Consider the following 26,663-nt stretch of genomic DNA (forward strand, 5'->3'; position numbering starts at 1 on the left):
TGCAAAAAAATAATATCTACCCTTCATGATTGTTGTAAGGATTAGATAAAAGGCACATAAAATCCCTGGACAAGGCTCAATACATTATTTCTCCCAGAGGCTTTCTTCACTTGTGAGGCTCAGCAAATCCAGCTACAGTGCTAATCCCATTTTCTGTGTAATGGTTGACCAGAACGTTAACTGTGCTCGTCTTCCCATCCTATTGTTTAATGCAGATGGTTTTGCTAGGAAACTTTTCTATGATTGCATAACACAACTATTTGATTGTAATTATGCTATGAAGTTATATACTTCTTTTTTACTCTCAAACTCTCATGAATGTACAGTGGATTTTCCAAAAGCTACATGTGTGATATCACAGCTGATTTTATAGATGAGAATCCAGCTGTCTGCCGTTGAGCCAGATACTACAGTAATTTGTGAAATGTGAAACAGTGCCACTCTGCTCACTCCATTTTTTTGTTTGGGAAAACAGAGTAATTTTTCACTTTAAAAAATGTTACTCACGTTAACATGCACCAAGTGTCAAAAGGTCCTGAAATGAAAGTTTGAGAGCTGCTAGTTTAGACTCTGAACCTGTGGGTGAAAACTGCAATGTAGGCAGTATTTCTATAAACGGATACCATGTTATCTGCACCCATATCTCAGGGTCTTTGGTGACTTTTAATCTAAGTATCCCTTTCCTTCCTTTTGCTGGAAAAAAGAAGTTACTTGCCGTAATCCTACAAATAGTTACAGTTTCTCTAAGCAGAGATCTGGAGGCAGTTACAGTGAATTCCAGTTATTTAGGTGGCTATTAATGACGGTTATTTTATTTTCTATCTTTCACACAGAGCTTATTCACATGGCATTTTGGTATGCCAGGAACCAGAAGTGAGATACTTAAAGGCAGTAAAACTGAAGTAAAATAGGAAGATCAGCTAAGAAAGACCTACTGGAGAAAGCAAAGTAAGTGTGGTGTGTTGTTAAGAATTAATTGGGTTATAAGTGGAAAAGCAGAGACTGGGTCAGTGAAAAGAAGTCGTGGTTTGTTTCCCTCAGGCCCTACTAATACTTCTAAACTGGCCAGATCACACAGCAAGCCCAAAGATGCCCTGAAAAGGACCTGCACATTAACTTCTTGAATTGTATATGAAGCATGACTTGATTCATAAGTAGTTTAAAACATCATGCAGGAAAAGGATCATATCTTCATAAATCTTTGCATCCCAATAGGTTAATGTGAACATTTTTCAAGGGAAAATTGGAGGACGGGTAGCCCATCAAAGGCTTTTTGTCTTCTACAGGGAGGTTTTTTTAAAGAACAAAATAGTGGAATTTTGAATACTTTCAGTGGTTTATGGAGTAAGTAGGGTTTAACATTTTCATCTAAGAAAGTTTTCCTTGGTTTCCATGATTATGGTGTTCAGGAACCATTGTAAAACGACCAAAACCTCATTTTCCAACATACATTTTTCCATACAGTCCCTCTGACTGCTTTTTATTGCCTCAAGTTGCATATCTTCCCTAGGCCTTGTCTCTGAAGTTTCTTCCAGCTTTATGTTTCTCTTGCATATTCCATTTCAGATTTGTTGTCTTCTTTCTCCCCATCTTCTTCTGAAGAGGTTCTTGGTTAGTGCCTCGGTGGCTGTGGCTGACCCGCTGCCCCCGACTCGCTTCCTTGGCCCCTGGGAGACACTCAGGGTTGCTTCCCTCCTGCAGGGACAGGCCTGCTGTCCTGGCCTTCCAATCAGCTCCCCTGGGAGAGTCAGTGGTGAAATGGAAACTGAGGAAACATCCCTTGGATGTCGCTTACTTAAGTACGATTCCTTAGCTTTAATTTTGGATAGGACTGTAAAGGGTACAGTCATTTTATACTGATAATCCTTTCTTTTATCCTAAACATGCTTTTTTTGTTTTGTTTTGTTTTGTTTTTCCGGTACGCGGGCCTCTCACTGCTGTGGCCTCTCCCGTTGCGGAGCGCAGGCTCCGGACGCGCAGGCTCAGCAGCCATGGCTCACGGGCCCAGCCGCTCCGTGGCATGTGGGATCTTCCCGGACCGGGGCACGAACCCGTGTCCCCTGCATCGGCAGGCGGACTCTCAACCACTGCGCCACCAAGGAAGCCCTAAACATGCTTTTTTAATAAGTGGGTCTTTATAAATATGAACCCACATCGTTTCCCTTCCCCACCCCCATTCTGAACCAACATTTGCTATTTAAAACTAAGCCTGTTTTTTTCCTTGGCACAAGGATTTCATATGGTCTTAACCATTCCACCCAGGTTTCCTTATCCAAGGCCAGTAGTGTTTGTCAAGGTGGCAGCCATGATTCTGTGCCCCTGTATATCAAATCTGGAATGGAACTTTTTCTGAGAGGGAAAAGTTAAACTATATAGTATATTTGAGTATAGGGAAAAAATTGAGCGTACAAAAGAACTTGTTTCATTTGTTCTTTTATAACCTATAGTTATGAAAATAGGTATTGGATGCTTTTTTATAACTCTTTACATATACATGTGTGTGTAAATAGATACATTATTTGTGTGTCTTAATAACTTAGCTAATGACAAGGTACATTGATGGCCATGAGAATATGTTAAAGAAAAAAATATTTATGATCCTTGTTAAAGAACAATGAGGCAGACTTTATTCAAGATGACTGCAATAGGTGTGGGGACCACAATAATGAGATTTTGCAGTTGGGGTTGGGGGGGTATAGAGACTGGACTCAACTCCAAGTACAACAAGGAAAAGGGGGAATTTATACCCAAGGAGGAAGGTGGGGGTCAGGTCAGTGAATGGACTGTTACCAAGGAAACATCAGGGGTTAAGAGGGGATTCTGGTGAAACTGACCTACCAGAATTCTTGCTGAAGGCAGGTCAAGGTGATTAGACATCAGCTAAACTAAAGGATGATGGGGATGAGGAACCTGGTCAGATATTAAGAGAGATCAGATATTGAGAGTGGGAGATCCTGCCTAAACCGACTTAGCAATATTCTTGCTAAAACTGGACAATGAAAAGACAAATACAGAAGCTCAAAAGTTGGCCTAGTTGAAGAGAGTTGAATTCTCTTCTCAACTAGGAGAGACTCTTTGTCAACTTAGGGTTCATTCTGTCAACAGAACTGGTGGCCCTCTCCCTCTCTTTTCTTTACCCTCAGACAGTATCCTCACTACTTCCTTGAAATTAATCATCAGTTACCTGTAGGCAAATTGTTTTTTTTACTTTTCAGACTTGATACTCCCTTACTTTTTTTTCTGTAAAGTTTGAGAAAATCAGAAAAACCTATAATACTACCATATTAATAACCTGATATGTATCTTTTCAGTCTCTTTCTATACATGTATAATATCTGTAAAAAATTAGATGACATGTTGCTGCATAATTTTTTATCCTGCATTTCACTTAAGTAAACATACTGTGGAAATTTATCATGGTATTTTTTTTTTTAACATGTAACAAAACCACAAGGCATAACAACATTTAATAAGTATAGAAAAGGTAGAGTGAAAACTAAGTCTTCCTATCCCGAGAAACTTTTTTTTTTTTTTTAATAAATTTATTTATTTATTTTTGGCTGTGTTGGGTCTTCGTTTCTGTGCGAGGGCTTTCTCTAGTTGTGGCAAGCGGGGGCCACTCGTCATCGCGGTGCACGGGCCTCTCACTGTTGCGGCCTCTCTTGTTGCGGAGCACAGGCTCCAGACGCGCAGGCTCAGTAGTTGTGGCTCACAGGCCCAGTTGCTCCGCAGCATGTGGGATCCTCCCAGACCAGGGCTCGAACCCGTATCCCCTGCATTGGCAGGCAGATTCTCAACCACTGTGCCACCAGGGAAGCCCCCGAGAAACATTTTTAATGGCTGCATAATAGTACATCGTAAGGATGTATCACTTTATTTTTACTTTAATTTTTTAAATTTTTGGCTGTGTTGGGTCTTTGTTGTTGTGTGCGGGCTCCTCACTGTGGTGGCTTCTCGTTGTGGAGCATCAGCTTCAGTAGTTGTGGCACATGGGCTCAGTAGTTGTGGCTCACGGGCTCTAGAGCGCAGGCTCAGTAGCTGTGGCCCACGGGCTTAGTTGCTCCGCGGCATGTGGGATCTTCCCGGACCAGGGCTCAAACCCGTGTCTCCTGCATTGGCAGGCGGATTCTTAACCACTGCGCCACCAGGGAAGCCCCAAGGATGTATCACTTTTTTTTTTTTTTTTTTTTGCGGTACGCGGGCCTCTCACTGTTGTGGCCTCTCCCATTGCGGAGCACAGGCTCCGGACGCGCAGGCTCAGCGGCCATGGCTCACGGGCCCAGCCGCTCCGCGGCATGTGGGATCTTCCCGGACCGGGGCACGAACCCGTGTCCCCTGCATCGGCAGGCGGACTCTCAACCACTGCACCACCAGGGAAGCCCAGGATGTATCACTTTTAATGCATCCCTAATTGTTGACATTCATGGGTAGGTTTTTTGTTATTATTTGGGTTTTGTTTTGCTGTTATAAACACTGGTTGAACAGTCCTGCAGAAACAACTTAGGGTTAACTGTGTTTTTTTTTTTTTTTTAAGGCTAAATTTGTGTGGGTTTTTCTCTTTTTTAAGGCTAAATTTCTTGAATTTCCTTCCTTTTCTTCCATCCTTTCCTGCTTTCTTTCTCTTTGAACTTTCCCTTTCATCATCTTTTTCCTGCTTTGAATGCATTTATCACTCAAGCTCAGCTCCTGTTCGTTTGCCCTTACCTAGCAATTCTTAACGTTCTCAGGTATCCCTACTGCCTCCCTGTATTCTTTCATCTCTCCAGATGCTACACCTGATGAATCTTTTTCCTCAACCAATATTTTCATGATTTTCAGCTGAACCGTCTGTTTTATATCTTTGAGCTTCAGAGATTTATTTGAATGATGATCCTGCAGCTAAAAAGATCTGAAACCAGATATACTAAAGGGGCCTCATAAGCATTATCTAAATTTCACGGACAGAAAGACAAAAACGGGTAATGTCTGGTGTCAGAGTGGGACTGAGTCAACAGCTATCAGTGGATTGTTCTGAGTATTCCTATCAGGCTGCTATTTGAAGCCTATGTATATATATATATTATATTATAGATATTATATATAATATATATATTATAATCTATATTATATATATATATATTTTTGTATTTTCTTGGAATGTATTTTATTTCTAGAAGTCAAACTTGCTAAATGTTTTTTTCCCAAAGGAGAAAATTCAAACCATCAATGTGATATCTTATTCACAACATAGTTAATAGTAGAATGATCTCATGATTATGTCATGACTTAATGCAGGAACCTTCCAGATTTTTGGAAAGAAGGACCTCAGTTTTTATTTCCAAGGAACTATTCTCTTTCTAGGAGAGTAAGGGAGTGAAAATCAGGTATCCTAGATCCTCTTTCTAGTGCTACACAGAGTTTCTATGCCTTTTTTCTGAATTATTCCCAGCTCTTCAGTTATAAAATTGGATGACATAAAACATGGCTTGTTTTTACAGTAGATGTATTTCTAAGAGTGTTTCAGTCATTTTTTTAAATTAATTTTTATTGGAGTATAGTTGCTTTATAATGTTGTGTTAGTTTCTGCTGTACAGCAAAGTGAATCAGCTATATGAAGCCTATATTTTGGCTCTGGTAGAAGCCTATATTTTGGCTCTGTTTTTCTACCTTTTTTCAACAAGTTATTAAAACCTGTGCTTCTGTAGAAGTTAGTAATTTATATAAAACAGTTTGGTTATAGATCTGAGAGCTCTGGACCATCTGGGTCTCAAAGAATGACGAGAGTATACACATTAATTATTCTTGATCATATTCTGTATTCTAAGTATAAGAAATATGTTTATTTGGGGAAATGATTGGATTAAAATAGATTTTTGAGATGAGGTGCTTGCTTTGTAAAGTTTTAAAACAGTGATAGCATCAAGATAACATCAAGGTTTTCTTTTCACTTTTCTTTGCAGGGATGGAAAATAAAGTGAAGCACTGTTTTATTGTAGCAGCAGGCCTTTGAAATTGAACTGAAAAAAAAAAAAATGACTGCTCTTACTTCAGAGAACTGCTCTTTTCAGTACCAGCTACATCAAACAAATCAGCCCCTAGATGGTAACTGTCTGTTATTCTTGATTACACTTGGGAAAATATTATTAAATATCCTCACACTAGGAATGAGAAGAAAAAACACCCATCAAAATTTTATGGAATATTTTTGCATTTCACTAGCATTTACTGATCTTCTACTTTTGGTGAATATTTCCATTATATCCTATTTCAGGGATTTTGTACTTTTAGGCATTAGGTTTACTAAATACCACATCTGCCTATTTACTCAAATTATTTCTTTTACTTACGGCTTTTTGCATTATCCAGTTTTTCTGACAGCTTGTATAGATTATTACCTGAATTTCTGTAAAGCCACCAAGCTTCCATTTAAGTGTCAAAAAGTATTTTATTTCTTTGCAGTTATTTTAATTTGGATTTCAGTCCTTACTTATGTTTTGGGAGATCCAGCTATCTACCAAAGCCTGAAGGTACAGAATGTTTATTCTTATCAGTGTCCTTTCTACATCAGCATTCAGAGTTACTGGCTGTCATTTTCCATGGTGATGATTTTATTTATGGCTTTTATAACCTCTTGGTCAGAAGTTATTACCTTGGTACAGGCTGTTAGGATAACTTCCTATATGAATGAGACTGTCCTATATTTTCCCTTTTCATCCCACTGTAGTTATACTGTGAGCTCTAAAAAAACACTCTTGCCCAAGTTGATTATCTGTTTTCTTGGTACCTGGTTACCATTTGTACTACTTCAAATAATTATCCTTTTACTTAAAGTACAGATTCCAGCGTACATCGAGATGAACATTCCGTGGTTGTACTTTGTCAATAGTTTTCTCATTGCTACAGTTTTTTGGTTTAATTGTCACAAACTTAATTTTAGAAACATGGCATTACCTGTGGATCCATTTGTCAACTGGAAATGCTGCTTCATTCCACTTACAATTCATAATCTTGAGCAGATTGAAAAGCCTATATCAGTAATAATTTGTTGACATGTTGCCATGTTAAAACTAAAACTAACAGCTACAAGAATTATAATTTTACAAATGGGAAAGAATGATGACTTGGGACATATAAAGAATGAACTGAACTGAAAGCTCTCCCCCACATCCCAAACTTTCATACCTTTTCAGAATATGTCTTTTTGGGATTGTGATATTATTGTTTTTTTTTTTTAACAAAATACTTCCAATAAGAAATATTTATACCTGTTGACCATACTGATATTTGTGTTACCCAGAAAACTACTGGATACAAACTGTTAGGTAAATCTGCGATTCACTGCCAACTTTTCAAATTTAAATAAACATTTTTATTACACTTAGAGCAAGAATATCAAGATTGTTTTCTTTAAATAATTTGGTGTAAATATTCTTTAACATAAGGGGAAAGATTAGTGCAATTTAAATTTAGCTAATTTTAGGACTTCCCTGGTGGCGCAGTGGTTAAGAATCCGCCTGCCAATGCAGGGGACACGGGTTTGAGCCCTGGTCCGGCAAGATCCTACATGCCGCGGAGCAACTAAGCCAGTGCGCCACAACTACTGAGCCTGCGCTCAAGAGCCCGCGAGCCACAACTACCGAAGCCTGCGCACCCTAGAGCCCGTGGGCTGCAACTACTGCAGCCTGTGCACTCTAGGGCCTGCGTGCCTCAACTACTGAGCCCATGTGAGGCAGCTACTTAAGCCCGCGCGCCTAGAGCCCGTGCTCCACAGCAAGAGAAGCCACCGCGATGAGAAGCCCGCGCACCGCAATGAAGAGTAGCCCCCGCTTGCCGCAGCTAGAGAGAAAGGCCACGTGAAGCAATGAAGACCCAGCGCAGCCAATAAATAAATAAATTCTTTTTAAAAAATAAAGTGGTTAAAATGGTAAATGAAAAAAAAAATAAATTCATTTAACTTAAAAAAATATATCTCTGTTCTTAGTGCAAATATTCCTAAAAGAAAAGTTTTGGTTGCTCACCTTACAGAACTGGGAGTGGTGACTAGGTCTCTTCCCTGACATAACAGATCCATCTTCAGTTGTAACTTATCATCTGTCATATATTTGCATGACAACCCGTAATCACATGGGCGACGTACCATGGTGTGAAGGTAGGGTTTCTCACCCTCAGCACTACTGACGTTTTCTGTTGGATAACCCTACGTTGGGGGAGCTGTGCTGTGTGCTGCAGCACGTTTGGCAGCATCTCTGCCTTCTATCCACTAGGTGCCAGTAGAACCTCCTTTCCCAGTCACTACAATCACAACGTCTCCGGAGACTGCCGTACTCCCTTCAGTGGGCAAAACTGTTCCCGGTTGAGAACTACTGGAGTGAAGCAATCTAAACGGCAGAAAAATCTGAAATCACTCTGTGAGTTAAGCTACACAGATCCCGTCTAATTTGTCAATGTACAAACCTACTCTACTTCTCTGTGTTACTTTCCTTCTGAATGTAGTGGCTTTCTAATTGGCCATATGTGGAACTGAGATACTTAAGAATATATTTTACTTAATAAGTAAAGACTTACCCTCTCTGCAGATTTTAAACCTGGATAATGTATAACTATTTCAAGCCCCACTAAGCTGTTTGTTTACTTAGAAGATGCCCCGTGCCTCACAAGCTTAAAGGAATAATAGAAATTATTCAGTTGACCAGCCAAATGGAAGAGGCTTTTATTTGTAAAGAAATGAACTTACAACTGGTCTACAATATATTATTGTAATATAAACAATATAAATAAATGATCCTGTAGGCCCACTAACCTTCCATCCAGACCCACATGAAGCAATGTTACAACAATATTCTATGTGAAAATGTGCAGGTAACAAAGGTGCAATTACAAGCAAGTTTAAGCAGCAGAGTATAAGGTGCTTTAATTTAACAGTTAATGTTGCCATCAACAAACATTTGAAATGTTCAATTTTACTTCACTGAATACAGACACAACAAATATGAAAATCTAAAATTCATACACATGCTACTGTTAATATGAAAGTGCTTTCTCTTTTTTAAAAAAATACACCAAATGGACAATCTTTTTACATAGATCATGGTGTGCTCTCATAATGCAAAATTAACTTCATTGTCAGGTTATACATTTTAAAACTGCAGCTATAGACACCAATCTAGGACCGCTAATGCTAAGAGTGCTAAAACTATTTCATTCCCTGCAAGGAGGACTCTAGTACAATATCCAACATAAAGAATACATCTATATATAATCTTAACATTTGTTTTTTGTAAAGATAAAAAAATGTTTTCTTTCCCCTTGGTGATTCTTTGTTCATCCTGGTTGGGTCAGTGTTTGAGGTTTTAATAATATGAAAGTCCTATTTAATTAGAACAATGGGAGGAAGCAAAAGGAGGAATTAAAAAATCAGTTAACATGTGCATAAGGCATCAAAAATATAAATTTTTTAAAGTTTATCACAATTTGCCTTTGTTAAGTCAACAGCAAAAAATGTTTTCAACAAGCAAGCAGACAAAAAGCACTAATTCAACAAAGAGGCTTGAAATGCCTGACACCAGTGTCGGTATCCATCCTGCACGCTGCTGTCTACAACTCCAACCTACACCACAAGCTCACCCCTTACTTTGAGGAGTTTTTTGGAGCTTACTTTGACTTTTTTTTTTCCTATGGAAAAAACAGAAAGACCAAGCTTTTGAATGAGGTGATTGGGAATCTAGTTAAATGTCTTAGAAATTAGATGTCCAAAATTATACCATCTTTGCACACTCCCACTGATTTTTTAAAAATTTAGAATACACATACAAAAAGTATTTATGTAATAGATATTTTAACAGCAAAAATATTTGAAAAATTACGTAAGTTAAAATATTTTAAAAGTTTTAACCAGTACCATGGAAAAATTTTTTTAAACCCAGACTATCTGGTCACTTGGATGTTAGTGTTCCTGTTTACAAACACTTTATTATAGATTCTAGTCTAACACGTATTTGGACATTTTCCTGCTTTAAAAAGCTGTGACTATGATACATAAAAGATCTTTTTAATATATTTTCATTTTGTATCTTTATGGAGAAGGTTAGTATCAAGTGATATTAATATGTAAAGTTGTGTCAACAGGAAATCACAATGTAATTCACAGAATCCTCGGGTGGTAAGGGACCTTCTTCCCAGTTAATCAATTCTCCCATTCTATATTTACTCCCCAAATACTTGTAAATTCAAGCTCCAAGCACAAAACTGTTTTACTGCTTACCGGTTCTGCATTTTAAAGGAAACCCTTTTACCATGCAATATATGACTGCTTTCTAAAAAGTAGATATTTGTGATAACAGTAAAATTTTATGTAATCTTTCTTGCTTTAAAAAGACAAAAACAAAATAAAAACCAAACCTGTTCAGCAAGCTCTTCTGAGATTTTTCAGTTTTCAAAAGTTACTGCACTGTCAATACTGGGTGTAGTTCAAAATGTATAGTAAATCAGCACCAGCTTCTTTGTATTGTTCTGTCACACACCCTGCATATAGCAACACCTCTGGAATAGATTCAAGTGTCAAAATAATTCTGAGAAATATGGGCTGTCACAACAGTTTCAAAATATAAATCCTAATATTAGGTACCTTTAATTCTGTAACCTAATCAGATATATGGATTAGTATGCAAAATGTTTTATAGGAATTATGATGTGATTCACTCAGCTCCCTTAGATATCACCTAGCCTAATCCTTTACCCAATGCATAAAAATTCCCTCTCAGTTCCAACTTTACATTCAGTACATTAAGTAATAATAATTACATCCATGTTTGTTCAAGCCACAATCAAAAATGGGGGGAAGAGAGGATTTTGTTTACTTATTACTAGTTCCTTAAGTATACCACACACCGCACAGTAAATGTTCAAATGGTTTGCTAAATGAATGGATAAATGAATGAATGACAATGTTCTGATGTATTCATATGTTCAGTGGTTTAGCAAGAGGTGTTTAGAAAAACATCCTCATTTGCTCATCTGTGTGAATTTTCTACCTTAATCCTTAGGAGAACAAAGACTGTGGGTGACCCAGGAAACGGATGCTTAATAAATAATTATCTTTTAGCAAAGGCTCTTAAGTGTGAAATGAACCATTAAGAAAGGAAATTAAGAGAATTAAGATAAAAGAGAATTAAGTAGGAGCAACTTTAAAAAATACCCCATTATGTGGCCTAGAATCGTAGTTTTATATAGCTTAAAGATGATTTTAAACAAAATCAACATTTTGAGTAGTACAGGCTCCATGCTGTATACTCAGAAGAGGAAACAGGTTAAAAGCTAAGTAATGGCCTAAGGTGTCACACAGCTAATTCACCAACTAGAAGTAAAACCCCAGTCTCCCAGCCAGTGTTTTATCTTCATTTATCATGTTAATTTAATGATTATGTGCATCTCTTATTTACTATTGAAGTAATTATTTAGTACTACCTAAAACAAAATTATGGCTTTAACATAAGCATTCTAAAAGATTTTAAGCAATGGATACATCTGGTTTGCTTGAGGCAAGACTAAAAAAGTTCCTTTTTCTAAAATATGTTGATGTTCATTTCACTACCATTCCCCACCGCTCTTATAAACCCCAAATTTTTCACCTCCATCAATTAAAGCTCCACAAAATCAAGGATTTAACACTGATAATAGTCCCTAAAGTATAACTTTCAAGTCAATAAGACGGCTACTATCCATCCTTAAGATTAATGGAGTGAATTTAAATAGGTGGTCTAAAAGGACTTACTTTTTTTACTCTTACATTTAAAACTATACCATGTTAGCATAATAGTACTTTAAATTTATATAGATTTTTTTCCAAATTAAAATTCATGTATTACTTCTTTTAAACAATACATTTTAAGACCTTTACACACAGGTTTTCTTTTTCTATGGATTCATACTGACGCCACCAATATCACTGAGAGCAACTGTACTTTTCAAAGGCAGTAGAAAAAAATACTTTTTAAATGTACCTCTTCTCTAATGTCGGAGGTTGAAATTGTCACCTTTAAGTAAAATTAAATGTTCACAAGCTATACAAAGGGAAAAAAATGAAACATTTGTAGAAAACATTTCCCAAAGCTCCCATGAACATGGCACTTCAGAGGTGTGTGTTCATGTGGTAGAGCAGAATGGGAGAGTTTTCATTAGAGAAGCTGAGCTTCGGATCTGAGAAGGAGGGCAGGTCTCCCTTCTCATGTACGTGTACTAAAGTGAAAGTTCAGGAAAAGCCAGACGTTTTGCTCTGGAATATGATGGTAAAAATTATATTTGTGTTAGTGCTTTACAACTTCCAAAAAAACACCTTTACCATAGTATTATTTTAAAGTAGATTAAATAAGCTCTGAAAAATAATATGTAAAACTTTATAATTTTTAAAAATTTAGGAAACTTTTTCCAAAGAAGATAATATAATTTTCAACATTTTTTATTGAAGAAATGGCTTATATTAGTGCTATGAGGGAAACTATATAATGATACATTTTATGAACTTCTAACAAAAGAGGAATATCTTCCCAAAGAATTTTTTTAAGATGTACAGCTTATAATAGGTTGAAATTAAATTTTAATAAGATTGCATATTTACTTTCCCTAATATTGTATTTGTGCTTATTTAATTGAATCACAATTGTTAAGATGAAATCAAATGCTCTAAACAGATTCAGAAAATACCAATATTGATGAATGTAGATTAAACAGTTCATTTCATGATCCACACTATTGTGCATCAAAGAAATAGAGGTAGGCTTGTGTTTACTGAAATCCACGCTAATAAACAGAACCCTATAGCTCTTAGTCATCCAACTCTTAGACTGAGACACAACCTAACAAAACACTATCTTAAAAATCTTAAAAATGCCTTTGTAACAATCCACAAGGTTGATTCAACTGTAGTATCTGACAATGGATACTCTCTCCTCCATATAATTCTGATAACTCAATTATAACAATTAACCTTTGAGTTCTTGACAAATATTCTCCAACTATAATAATTGTCACCTTTTTCAGAAGTCAAAAATCACCAATTTATGTATCATTGGAACTATTAATATGCTCCTAAGGGCAGAATCTCTTGATAAAGAGAGTAAAAGAATGAGTTTGATCACAGGTAAATCTTGACATAAAAAAAACTATACTGTTTATTGCTATAACTGGGACCCAACCATTACAATTTATTATTCTGAACTACTGATGGCCATATCTATACTACACAACCTCACTCAGTTAACCATATTATCCTCTTGGGTCTGGAACGCTTTTCCCCCCGTTTGTGTCCTCCTCCACTTCCCTGTCCTTTCCCCTAGAAAACCTTCCCCAAGGCCCCGTTATAGTTACATGTCCTGCAAAGGAAACAGACTGAGCAAACATTGTACATAAATGGCCAGTTTCCACTGCCCAGAGGGTTTACGAAGACACGACTGTTAGGTATTAGAAATTCCTGCCCCAGTTACCTCCCTAAAATTAACCCTACTACAAAGTCCTCTGTAGGGATTTTCAGGCAAAGGCCTCTCTAAGAAGAAAGTTTTCACACTGTTTCCTTGGGGCTTGAGGAGGTAAGGGGAGTGAGGCTCTTTCATCCTATTAGGCAGTAATAACTCAATGCCCATTGCCCAGAGGCAGCATGAGTTCCTGCCATTCACTAAGGGTGAGGATCTTCAAACCACAAAATATAACCAGGCTGGTCTGGTGGAAAATATATCTTTGAAATGTTTTAACAGTGTGTCCAGCCAGGGATTTCTTCCACTCCATATGGCTATGAGGATAGCATCATTCCCATATATGTGCAATAGTTTATTTCCAAGACTGTTTACACACATGCAAACATAGCCTAAGACTATACTCAATCTGTATATTGCCTCCTTACCATACTTGTGCTATGGTGGTACCAAAACCCTGCAAATGCAAATAATGGGACTTCATAACATTTAATTGAACAAGCCAGTGATATGGGGCACTCGGACAGATTTCAATCCAAGACTGGTATTTGAATAAATGTCTGACTATAATATTACACTGGATATGGGAAGATAAACTATGTCAAAAATTAAAATAAAGTCGGCTACCTACAAAAAATAATTTCTATTTGGAACTAGGTATAAAACATGACTATTAACTTCAAAAGTGCAGAAGTTTGTTCAGCGCTGAAGTGGGATAAACAAAGTGCCAGTTCTCTTGTCTGCTTCTCCACCATTCTCAAGCTCCTTCACTAATATTTCCTTCCTTCTATTCCACATTCTCTATTCTGAGGGGATGGCCCTTAAACTGGGACTTTAAAAAATGTCTGTTTAGAGGATGTGCCAGCAAATTAAAAGTACCGTCATGGAAAAATTACCAGCCACTTAAAAAGTGACAGCTTGTGGGACAGCACTCTTATACTGATTATATATCAAAGCTGCACAGCTGTGTCAGACACATGCCTACACAAGGCTTGATGAAAATGCACATCATGTAAGAAACAACTTTTATAAACCAGCTCTCCGTGTACTTTCTTAGGAACACATGGCTTAAAGCAAATAAAATTTCAAACTTGTAGGGATTTTCTTCCTCAATGGGAAAAGTGCATCAGTATAAAGAAGTCAGAAAATGCAAACTTAGGTAGCAAAAGTAGGAAGAACTTCCCATGTACCCTTTCTGCTTGTCATTCCTTCTCCTCAATCAAAATCCTAAAACAACTAGTAATATGAAGGAAAGCGAAAATGACAGCACTCTCCCCACCTATTTCATACTAAAACTGTGCTTTAAGCTCAGGAGAGAAGTGGACACCCAGTGTTATCGTCTATATCCATTATACATAACTGAAATTCAGATAGTTAAATCACCCAGAAAGAAACAGCTACATCAATGGGAAAACTACTAGTTAAAAGCCAATGAGCCATTTCTAAATAAAATAACTTGAAAAAAGCAAGTATATTTTCTGGGTATGTTTTGAGTAGGGACAACAGAAGATCTGGTCTAATCTTAAGATTATTATAAGATTTAGGATTATAAGGTGCTCTCCAATGGAAACCCCTCTTGTAAGCTTTCTCGGATACTTAACACAGTGCTACGCACAGGGGCTTTCAGGAAGTACATAATGACTGATATCAGAAGAGGGACCACAGTTCCAAGTTAATACCTTAAAGGCTATATATAGGTAATATAGTTATGGGAGGTAATCATTATTGCCAGGGGAGTCTATCCCCAAAGAATCAATTCTGTATGAATTGTTTGTGGATCATCTGTGACAAAGTTTTAATTCCAGGGGAGACTTTCCATTGTGCCCTTCAGCCCTCATACAGTGGATCATCTCCTACTAATGCTTAACCTATACTTGTGTTCTGAAATTACAAGATGAGGGGAAAAGTCAAAGCATATGACAACTCTGTCATAATGATTAACTGCTAATAAATGAAAATTAACTGTAGAGTACCTACCTTTCCTTGAAACTGTAATCCAATAATTAAAAATGTGATATACAGAAATATGTGACATAGACTACAAGCTATTGTAGGTCTGGAACATGAGCCTTACACTATATTACATATTCTAATCCTACACATAACTATCAGTAAATGTCTTTTCTTTAAAACATTACTACACAAAAGAATCCCACAAAGCATACATTCAAACAAGAGGCATCTAAAGGTTAAAAAAATTACCCGCTGTATTTTTGTATAAAAATAATCAACATTCTCTAATGTACACAAAGCCAAAAGATAAATATCTGTGATGTCTTTAATGACATCTTTAGTCTTCTACTAGCGTAACACAATCTTTTTTAAAAGATCAGTGACAATGACTGAAACCCATGGACTCTTCCTCACTTACTGAACTTCTGCCAAATATCTGTGTATGTTCCTTCAATTATTAAAACATTTCCATTGTATGGTAAAGATAAGATAAAAAAAAGATTAAAACATTTTTGATGTCCAGGACTATAAAGTTCACAGGCCTGCCACAATTTTTAGTGCCATAATTCTAACAGAACACTAACTGTTCAATGAAAGGTTTTGCTTTAAAATCTTTTTTCCCTAAAACGTGTACATACAAAATTAGATCCAATTATCCAAGAGAGATCAGTTGGATAAGTGCTTTGCAGGAAGCATACAAAGATTTAGTCAAGGAAAAAGGAATGTGCATTCTAGCTAGATCCAGCTTGTTCAACACTAGAAAAATCCAAACACCAACCACATAGCCACTACAAAGTATCGCCCTGCCAGCAAAGGCTGTGCACTGGTTCATAAGGCATAATCATATTATGCCTTCATCAGTGCAGAGAGATATGAAAGAGAATTGTTATTATGACTCAATACTGAGAGGCAAAATTCTAAGTATGCTAGTTCTCATTTTACAGGCAGATTTCCCCCCTTTTTCTAGAATGCATAAAACTGGGAAAAATACTCTAGCAGAACATTAATGCTATCTGAAATACTTCCGTTGTACAATGTATTCCTTATTACATCCCTTTTTAAATTTTTTTTCTCAAAATATCCCTCTGGGTGAAAAAGAGCAACATTTATCCATCCTATGTTACGGTTTCTCAACCTTGGCACTACTGACATTTTGGACCAGATAACTCTTTGTTGTAGAGGGCTGTCCTGTGCATTGTAGGATATTTAGCGACATCCCTGTCCACGCTTCAGATACCAACAGCAACCCCCTGCCCAACCCCTAAGCTATGACAACCAAAATGTCCCTTGACATTTTCAAATGTCCCCTGGGGAACAAAACTGACCTCTGTTGAGAACCACTGCTCTAAAAGAACAAAAACTAAGAGGAAAACTAACTTCCTCAGTCACACCAAATTCTTGGTCAAGTTTGGAAAAGAAACCAAATCTTCTAACTTCCAGATCAGTATTATTCATGCTAGAATGCAATCCTTTTTATAGACAAAGCAACTGTCTAAAAGACATGTTTTTTAAAACATACAGTGATATCTCACTGCATACAATTCCAGTCACTGGACTCCAAAATTATTCCTAAATCACTCCTAAATTATATCTCTCACGACAACCCATAGAAAAATTATAGGGTAGAAAAATGTATAAGAAAACCGAATCAAAAGAGGAGAAATGTAAATCATTAAATTACTTTCAAAAGGATTTTTTATATTAATGATAAACATCACCTTTAAAAAAATTATCTAGTAAAACACTTTGAAAAATATCATGGCCCTCTATAACAAGTCTTTCAATGTTGTGTGTAACCTGTAAAATTATTTCACCAATGTTAGCTAATTATGAAAATGTATCAATATAATGAATTATTTTATCTGTAGAAGAAATGTCAGCTTTAATGCAGAGATCCCAATGTGCTTGGCTATCCATCACAGTAAGTGATAATATTGTAGGCCAATTTGAGCCTTTACCTTACAAGTTTGTTTAAGAATAAAACTGCTGTTATCTCAGAGCCTCATGATCCCGTTAAGATTCCTTCAGAGAGTTGATGCGTGCACAGATCTTTAGGGCCGGGCCTAGCTTGATATTCATTGCACTCATAAGATGGTCTTCTTTTAGCAAGAGAAGAGCCTGTCCATCAATCTCCTGTGCTCTGAACTCATCTGCAATATCCTGGCAGCCTAGAATTTGATCAGAGGAAGGATGTTAGAATTAATACACAAGAATCAGAGGTTACTCCTAACAGTCACAATTATGCTCTCACTGGGTCTGAGTATCTGAAATACAGGCTGAGAAACAAATGAAATTTATTGATGGTCGTCTTGGGTTCACTCTTGAAGAAGAGAGTATCTCCTGACATTCTAAAAAGTAAGAATTCGAAATCCAGGTAAAGCAATTTACTTGGAATTCTTGTTCTAAAAATAATATTGCAGAAATAATTATAAGTCAGGTAAAATGTACAGATTGTTCAGTCCAGATATAACATACCTTCATGAAAAGGGCAATGCTGTCACCTGAAAGCATGCCACACATACAGCAAGTTTGGATTAACTAGTCATTATACCTCAAGAACTTTACTTTGTATAACATATCCTTCACATACAGGTACAAAAGAATAAAATATAATGTTCTGCCATTTAAATAATAATTTAGAAATATTTTCTCAAGTACCACTTTCATTATCATTTGTATCTTTATTCTGATTTACAACCTTCAATGTGCCAGGCATATCCAAAACATTTTTATTATTCACTCAGGACAGAACCAATCCATCAAAATTATAGTATCAATCTATTGCTGAAATGTATTACAACGATCAACTTGTAATTTCAACTTCAAATCTTAATATCACTGGACTAATCTCCACTTCTGATAAGAAAACATAAATTCTCATTGAAATTTTGAGCTTGCTGGCTAATCTCTTGACAAATAACCAATATTTTACCTCTCTGTGTAAACCAAGTGCTTTAAAGCAAGTAACAACGTGAGCACTCTACTTGAACCTCAAACGTTTCTATTATCTACCAAATTTTGCACAGCCAGGCTAATAAACTTCCCCACTAAGGGTAAAGAAACGAGCAGGGAAGGTAATGAATTAACGAACCATGAGAGGAGACAATGCAAAAATGTGGAAGCTTCCTTATAAAAGACAAAATTATAAAAGTGAATTTAAGAATAAAAACTAACAGCTTAAAGTCTTTCTTTTCTATTCAAATCAGCATTCTAAGGGAGAACACAAAGAAAAAGATAATGGAAATGGTTACATTATACCTTTGGATACAACTTTGCTGGAATGATTATTCTTTCTACTGCAAATGTATCATCCTCTTGTTTATATAAGAGGATGTCATCCTCTTATATAATGTCATCCCTATAACCCCAGCACCAAGCACAAAACATTGTAGGTGCTAAATACATGTATTTTTGGATAAGGGAAGGACTGACTAAATGAATAATGAACAAAAACAGAATCTTCTAAAAAGGAGCCATCTGTAAGAGTAACACAAACTTTTTTTTCTGTATTCAGCTGTGTGGCCAGCTTTTCTCTTGGTTATTTCTTTTCCATCTTCTCTGTTGGTTGTATCCTTCCTATTTCCTATATAGCAAACAGCTTTTCAATTTCTCTATTTTAATAATTTCTCAGATTTTTAAAAACTGACATTTCAGAAGTACCCTATGCAAAATTTTTATGCTTTTGGCCACTTACCATATAAAAGAAACTATATAGTTAAAATGGGATTACTCACCATAGAAAAGCCCCTTTTCTTTTCCCAGAGGTAGCTCTCAAAACTGGGCAGACAAAACTGACTAATCTTGCATCTAGTTGTGACTTCATCCTTCTTTTTATGAAAGAACTAAATGTTCTTCTCTCTTCAGTCTTACAAGAACACAGGAAAGAAAAGAAGAGAGAGAAAGATAGCGTAGGACTTACTTAGATTCAGAAAACAGAAGCAATGAGAGGTAATGAGGACCATAAGAGCTACATTTGGGAATAGAAACAAGGAGTTCTCCATGAAGAAATTCATAGCATGTGCTTGTTCCTCGGGATTATCAGAGCGCTCTTCAAATGTCTTCTTGTAGACAGACAGTAAATGTATTAGCAAAATAATACAGAACAAAAAGTTGGGAAACAGCATGATCAAACAGGAATGAATTATCTTCAGAATTTTAGATCACAACTTTCTTAAGCAAACCACAAAAAGTGTATTTATACCACACATTAGTATAGAAATGAAAAAATAAAGTGACTTAAAAAAGAAAAATGGAAAAAAAAAGGCAGAAGCAAATACGCTTTCCTGAAACATATTAGAGAAAGATGAATTTTTTAAAAAAACCTAGATGCTCAAGGTATACTGAGCTATATAGTTCTATGAATTTCTGACATATTTAGAATCTACTTCTGTAAACAGCTGGCGCCCCAGGAACATTACAGAACATATCCCAACTGCAGCAACCAGTCAGCTCAGCTGGCTTTACATCACCACAAGCAGACATCAGAATGGGCATGGACCTCTGCACATGGACATGGGTCTCAAATGAACCTTACAAATGTCCAGTCACTTTTCCAGCTAAACCTAAAACAAAACACCCCACCCCAAAACTAACATCAGTAAGGATGATGAAAAGATATTACCTGCACTCAATACTACAGAATTAAAAAGTCCCAATATCAGTATTATGAAAACCAGTAAACCATCATATGTTCTTAGACAATACCTACTTTATATGCCTACAGGGAAACCAAATCTACTGCAGATTCACAGATCAACAAATACAGACTAAAGTGATCTTTGCAAAAGGCAGTTCACTGTATCAAGGAAGAGTTAAGGAAGATAACTGCAGTAAACTGAGAATAAAAAGAACCGTTCCTATAGAGAACTTTTTAATGTATAAAAATGTTGGAGAAAATAATTTTTCACTCTGGTAACAGCTCTGAGACTGGTCTGCATACCAGCTCTAACATGGTCCCACCAAGATGGTTCACAAGATGACATTATACGATGAGAAGAGAAAACTTTAGGAATAAATATAGGTGCCCTGATGAAAGAGGGAAACCTAGCCTCAACTGGAAAGAAACAAAATACAAGAGATTACAAAATTTACAAGTTTGTTCACTCCATGAGAAAAGCTCAGGGAAAAAAAAAAAAAATCCAGCCCTGAATGAGCTGAAAGCGGCTCAAAAGGAAGTTTACAAAGGCCAGAGGAACATAGAGAAATAAAGATAACGGCTTTCTGGCTGAGATTTACCTTAAGCTACAGGCATTATTCAGAGAAAAACTTTGAGAAAGAAGATGTTAACTGATCACACAAATAAGCTTGTTATTTAGCCTGTCAAAGCAGTTTAGAAATACTCCCATTTAATCAGGTAAAAGAAAAGCAGAGTTATATTCAGCAAACTCTTAAACAGTACCAAGCAATCCTAAATTATAAAGCAGTCTGCTTTATATATAATGTTCTCTAAACAATTAGCAACAAAATTAAGTGTCTTGATGAACTCAATAAGACAAGCATCTCAAGTTATAAGAAATAATTTTTTTCAATTCAAATGAAGCAAGAGTAAGACAAAGGAGTTAGCCTTTGTTCTAATAAAGCAGCCAAGAGTAGTCTCATGGCAAATGGATGCTGGGGAAAATTAGAACACTAGTCCTAAAAAAAAAAGCATATGAAGTCATAGAAGAATCAGCAGTATCTATTATTTGTTAATTATTTGGCCAACTACTTTCCTCCTCTCCAAAGGAAAAGAAATATTTTCCCCCTAATGAGAAATCAGGCTGACAGCTCATGTACTCCATTTGGAAGACTATGTCTGAAGATGACAGAATCAAAGTCCAGCCTCAGGGATTAGTGTCAGTTCCAATGTTAATTCTCAAGATATCTAGACTGGTATAAAACTTAAAATTTTTTGCACTGAGTATTAAAACCACACCCAGTGAAGACTCACCATTCTCTAATATGTCAGCTTTTTAAAGCAGATTCTAAACCCACATGGTCAGCACTTAAATCACACCTAAGTTTTCCTAGATGCATGCTTAAAACTCTTCCCATGAAAAATGTATCCCTTCTTTAAACAATTTCATCTTTCTTTAAAAGTGACCATACCTTGTTTAAAAAAAAAAGAAAAACTTATTTAACATTTCTAAAACAAGCTATTGAAACAATAATTTAATAAAATTTCAGAGTCCTGTACATATATCCTCCTCAACTTACACTGACAAACCCATTGTAAGTTGAAAACATCAAGTCGAAAATGCATTTAATACACCTAACCTTCTGAACATCATAGTTTAGCCTAGCCTACCTTAAACGTCCTCAGAACACTTACATTAGCCTACTGTAAGTTGGGCAAAATTTTCTAACACAAAGCCTATTTTATAATAAAGTGTTAAATGTCTCAAGTAATTTATTGAATACTGTGCTGAAAGCGAAAACCAGAGTTGCATGGGTACAGAATGGTTCTATCAGCTATTTACCCTCGTGACAGCGTGGCTGACTGGGAGCTGCCCTACCCAACCTGAGGAGAGAGTACTGTGCTTCATATCACCAGCAAAAGATCAAAATTCAAAACTAAAGCACAGTTTCTATTGAATGTGTATCGTTTTTGTACCACCATAAAATCGGAAGTTCATTAAGTCAACCCATCACAAGCCAGGAATTTTTTAAAAAGCAGAATACTTCTGAATATACTTTCTTCACTCATACAACACTTTGTTTAATTAATTTAATTTTTATTATTATTATTTTTTGTATTTTGGCCGCACCACACGGCATGTGGGATGATTCCCCAACCAGGGATTGAACCCAGGCCACTGCAGTGAAAGCGATGAATCCTAACGTCTAGGTCACCAGGGAACTCCCAACACTTTAGCTGTAAGTTTGCTTCTGAGACAGTGGTCACCTTCATAGAAAGATTAATTAGCAAAACTAGCTGGATTAATTTTAATAAGTCTGTAGACAAGTTCAAAGGGGATGTATTTTTCTGGAAAGCTTGTGTCAAGAGATATGATAGATTCACTGAAAAACCAAAATGGAACAAATATTTTTAAAACCTTATTTTCTATATTCATAAGGTCAAAGTGAATGATAAAGGTTTGCTGATTTAAAATATATATATTGTCTTAACATATATAGCAGTGTGGGTCTCATGATAAGCAAAGGTGCAGCTGTCTTCAGTAGCCAGCCCCTTAGAGAAAGTGGAAATAAAAGATTATTGTTGTAGTAAAGAAAAAAGATAAAGAACATAATGACTTAAGCTGATGGAAAGAGTACCAAATGAGAGAGCAGAAAACATAAATAAGAAAGTAACCCTACTGGAATGGAATATCATAACTGAATTTCAGTTGTCTACTTAATTTCAGAAGTATTCTTGATGTCTATTTACTGCAAAGAATCAAAGAATGCAGCCTCCTTTAAAAGAAACAGCTTGTTTTTCTTTTTTTAAAGAAGCCAAACTTTTATATTACAAAAGGTGCTGATTAGCTTTCAAAAAAGTAAAAAAAAAAAAATTATAGTCTCTCTTACTTCATTTAAAAAAGGTTAAATTAGGAAATAAGGAGGAAATAGAATAGAAAACTGGAAGAGCAGAAGGGAAGAAGTGTCTGACTCAATCTCTCTACTGACCTCTCGAGAGAAATCAGACTGAAGAGAAGAGAGCACCTTTAATCTCTTCACCGGCTGAGGTGTCACAGCAGAAGCAGGACTAGTCAGTTTTTATCGACTTGGGGGGTATGAGAAAATACCCAGTTGTGCTGAGGGAAATAAGCAAGAGGAGACAGATCACATTTCAATACCAAATGCCATTTAATGAGTACATATACATAGAACTTCTCTAACCCTTTTGTGCAACAGGTGTGGATGGATCTAATGTCATTCCTCTGTGTGTGCACAAGACAAATATGAAGGCCAAAGTGGTGAATCACATACCAGGCAAAGAATGGATGAAGGCCCAGACGTCATCAACTGTCCATACAGATGGCTCCGTTTGTGCAACTGGTAGCAAGTCACTGTTCTCAGGCATTTTCCTCATTCTCACATCCCGAAGCTCACGCTCTCTTTCCCGCTCACTCTGCCTGCGCAGGCGTGTTGTCATAGCAGATGGCACAGAATCTTCATGAGAAGCCAAGTCTTCTTCTGCAGATGGATAAGTAATTGGAAGCTGGAAAATGTAGTACAGGTAAAATACAGCATTGCACTTTCCTTGTATTTCTGAAAAGGGTATTGTACATTGAATCAAAGTTTCTACAGACCTGCCTAAGGATATGTTCTCTTGCTGCCCCATCAGGGCCACTTGGACGACGGCCACGATGCCCAAGACTTTGATTATCAGGCTTACGATTCCAACGACTAAGTGCAAATTTTTTAGAACAGCTAACATTGTACCTAAGAAATTCAAGTAAGAAAAAAATTAAATGATGTATGGGACACTCCATTTAGTAACTAATTATGACCTTAAAGTGCAGTTGTGAATCAGTAAGTGCCATTTATTTCATTACGGTCTGTAATACCTCAGAAAGTAAACCATAGTGTTCAATAGATTTACTTATGCTAACAGTAAAAAAAAAAAGTGGCCTCGTTTTACATCATAATATAGCTCTCAATATAATACTGGACACCTATAACAAGGTATTGATATTTTCTCCTAATGACAGCGTGATAGAAACTCTCTGCAAAATACAGAGGATAACTCATTTTTCTAGCTGCAAAATAATTCAAGATTCCAGGAGAAAATAAATTATGAATTAATTATTTAAACGTTCCAATTGTTATTTTTCCAGGTAATCATTTCTGAAGAGATTAATAAAAAGAGGTTAATATAGTAGAGAGGGGGAAATCTCAAATGGCTAGTAAAATATTTTTCAAATAAAACTAAAATGAAGGAATGAAAAGGTAAAGTTGAGATTTCAAAGTTCCACAAGGAATTCATGGGTCTCAGGAATTCAGGAAATTCAAATATATATAATTCTTTAAAATTGGCTGAAAGATTACTGTCTAATATTTTTAAATATACATTTTTAACATATATATATTTAAAATATGGAACACTTTATGTATTTGCCTATCATCTTTGTGCAGGGGCCATGCTAATCTTCTCTGTAGCATTCCAATTTTAGAATATGTGCTGTCGAAGTGAGCACTCTGAAATTTTTTAATGTAGACCTTTGTAAAGCATGATGACAGCTTAAAAGAGTCCTATGCCATTTACTTAGTTCCAACACCCTAGAACAGGTGCTGGCAAACTTCTTCTATAAAGGGCCAGATATTAAATATTTTAGGCTTTGTAAGCCACACAAGTTTCTGGCACAACTACTCAACTCTGCAACTGTAACATGAAAGCAGCCAAAGACAATAATGAATGAGCATGGGGACTTCCCTGGTGGCACAGTGGTTGAGAATCCGCCTGCCAATGCAGGGGACACAGGTTCAAGCCCTGGTCTGGGAAGATCCCACATGCCACGGAGCAACTAGGCCCATGCGCCACAACTGCTGAGCCTGCGCTCTAGAGCCCACGAGCCACAATTACTGAGCCTGCACACCACAACTACTGAAACCTGCACACCTAGAGTCTGTGCTCTGCAACAAAGAGAAGCCACCGCAATGAGAAGCCCACGCACCGCAATGAAAAGCAGCCCCCGCTCTCGCAACTAGAGGAAGCCTGTGAGCAGCAACAAAGACCCAACACAGCCAAAAATAAATATATTTTTAAAAAAAAATGAATGAGCATGGATGTGTTCCAATAAAACTTTATTTAGTAACATTTAAATTTGAATTTTATGTAATTTTCAGGTGTCACAAAATGTTATTCTTTTGATTCTTTTTCAACCACCTAAAAATTTAAATACTATCCTTAGTTCAGGAACCATATAAAAATAGGCTCCAAAAAGGACTCAGCCTGGGCATAGTTTGCCAACCCCTTCCCTAGAAAGAAGAGTGAAAAGAGATGATCCAAGATACAAATTTCTGAAAAGCTACACAAAGGCTAAGAAAAATATACACAGTTCCTCTTTTTTTACACATAAAACTGCCACTGTAATTTCTTATTTTCAAAACTCTTTTGCTCTAAGATGATTTTTCAGGGAAATGACAAGAATTTCCTCACCCATGTTTTATGAAAATATCAGGAGGTAGAAGGACTACTATGAGAGTGAATAGGCTATTTTTCCACTAAAAATATAAAAAAGAAAAGTGTCCTGATGGTCACTTCATTTTACCCTAAAACAATTCAACAAGCTCCTCCTGTGTTCATTATGCTCATCTGTGGACTCAGTTCTAAAGGTTTCTGATTTCCATTCACATCAACTGACAAAACTTCTTTCCTAGCTGACTACAGAACAGAGAAGAGAGACTAACTTTACACTTGCTATTTAGTCCCTAAATATTTAGATATCTTAGACAGATAGCTAGGCAGACATGTAAACTGCAGTTCTCAGGTGAGACCTAATTTATCCTCTCCTCCTTGCTCTTCTCTCGTCTGCATTTTCCTACGTTAGGACCCCTAAACCTCTAAAGAGCTTCGCCTAAAGGTATAATAACAGGACAACTGAGCAATCACCTCTGGGAGAAGAGTGATCGTAGTGTGTTAAATGTCCTGAAATATTTCTAAATAGTCAAGAAGTTTAAGATATTCTGAAAGGCAATCCTTCTCCCTCAGTTTTTAATCCCTTAGAATCAGAGAGCCACTATTCTTTCTTGTAGTACATGCAAACTGGAAAAACTCCTAAGTTAAAATAGGAGTTACATAATTTGATTAGGACTATCAATAACATGAAAGAATATCTGAATAACAGATTGACAACTGAAAAACCAATAACCCATTTTTAGAGGAAAATACTTCTACTAGTTATTTAACTTAAGTTTTACTAAGTATATTTTTGGGGCACCATACTAAATAATGTATTCAAGCAAGAAATTCCCTGGATGAATCTTTAAGTTCTTAAATTCTTTGAGAGAATAATAACTTTTGGAATAGAAAACAAATTTCAAAATAATCAATCTGTGCATACACTTCACCTTTGGTGGGAAATACCTATAATTAGGATTTATAATCAGAATTAGAGGGGTGTTCTTTAATGTAAACTAAACTTGCGACTAGATCAATGAAGATACTAAAAATTTTGATAGTAATACTATTCACCTATAACATTACTATTGAAAATGCAGGTTTAGAAGACAGGCCATTTTGTTGTCAGATAATATAACAATGTGGAGAACTTATGCTATAGCTGTCCCACTTAGAAACCTAAAATAAACAGGATATGGTTAAAAGAAATGAAACATTTAAAAATA

The 26,663-nt window shown here is 36.3% G+C and overlaps 2 protein-coding genes and 1 non-coding gene across 14 annotated transcripts in view; 1 reads left to right on the forward strand and 2 right to left on the reverse strand.

Annotated features, from left to right (window-relative positions):
- The window catches only part of GPR160 (G protein-coupled receptor 160), a 31,122-nt gene extending 23,753 nt beyond the window's left edge, over positions 1 to 7,369 (forward strand). For 4 of the 5 annotated variants that reach the window (XM_033429553.2, XM_049709798.1, XM_004270567.4 and 1 more), the window contains 2 exons: positions 834 to 948; positions 5,940 to 7,369. In XM_033429553.2, the coding sequence (XP_033285444.1) occupies positions 6,012 to 7,028 (1,017 nt within the window). In that variant the 5' untranslated portion in view covers positions 834 to 948; positions 5,940 to 6,011 and the 3' untranslated portion in view covers positions 7,029 to 7,369. Of the gene's footprint in view, positions 1 to 833; positions 949 to 1,845; positions 2,128 to 5,939 lie in introns of those variants that run through there. The other variant, XM_049709799.1, reaches the window with a different exon arrangement.
- Positions 7,178 to 26,663, reverse strand: part of PHC3 (polyhomeotic homolog 3) — an 86,710-nt gene continuing 67,224 nt past the window's right edge. For 2 of the 8 annotated variants that reach the window (XR_007477373.1, XR_004483639.2), the window contains 4 exons: positions 23,627 to 23,759; positions 23,304 to 23,535; positions 17,354 to 17,563; positions 8,674 to 10,518 (listed from right to left, as the gene is read on the reverse strand). Coding sequence is in view for 3 of the 8 variants with exons in the window: in XM_004270565.3 (XP_004270613.1) it covers positions 17,409 to 17,563; positions 23,304 to 23,535; positions 23,627 to 23,759 (520 nt within the window). In the remaining 5 variants the exon portion in view is untranslated. Of the gene's footprint in view, positions 8,358 to 8,673; positions 17,564 to 23,000; positions 23,129 to 23,303; positions 23,536 to 23,626; positions 23,760 to 26,663 lie in introns of those variants that run through there. The other 6 variants (XM_012533304.3, XM_033429546.2, XR_007477372.1 and 3 more) reach the window with 5 other exon arrangements.
- Positions 24,408 to 24,514, reverse strand: LOC117201617 (U6 spliceosomal RNA). Its single transcript, XR_004483658.1, has one exon. It is a non-coding gene; the product is annotated as a U6 spliceosomal RNA (small nuclear RNA).

This window comes from Orcinus orca, chromosome 5 (assembly GCF_937001465.1).
Source record: "Orcinus orca chromosome 5, mOrcOrc1.1, whole genome shotgun sequence".
Taxonomy (NCBI): Eukaryota; Metazoa; Chordata; class Mammalia; order Artiodactyla; family Delphinidae; genus Orcinus; species Orcinus orca.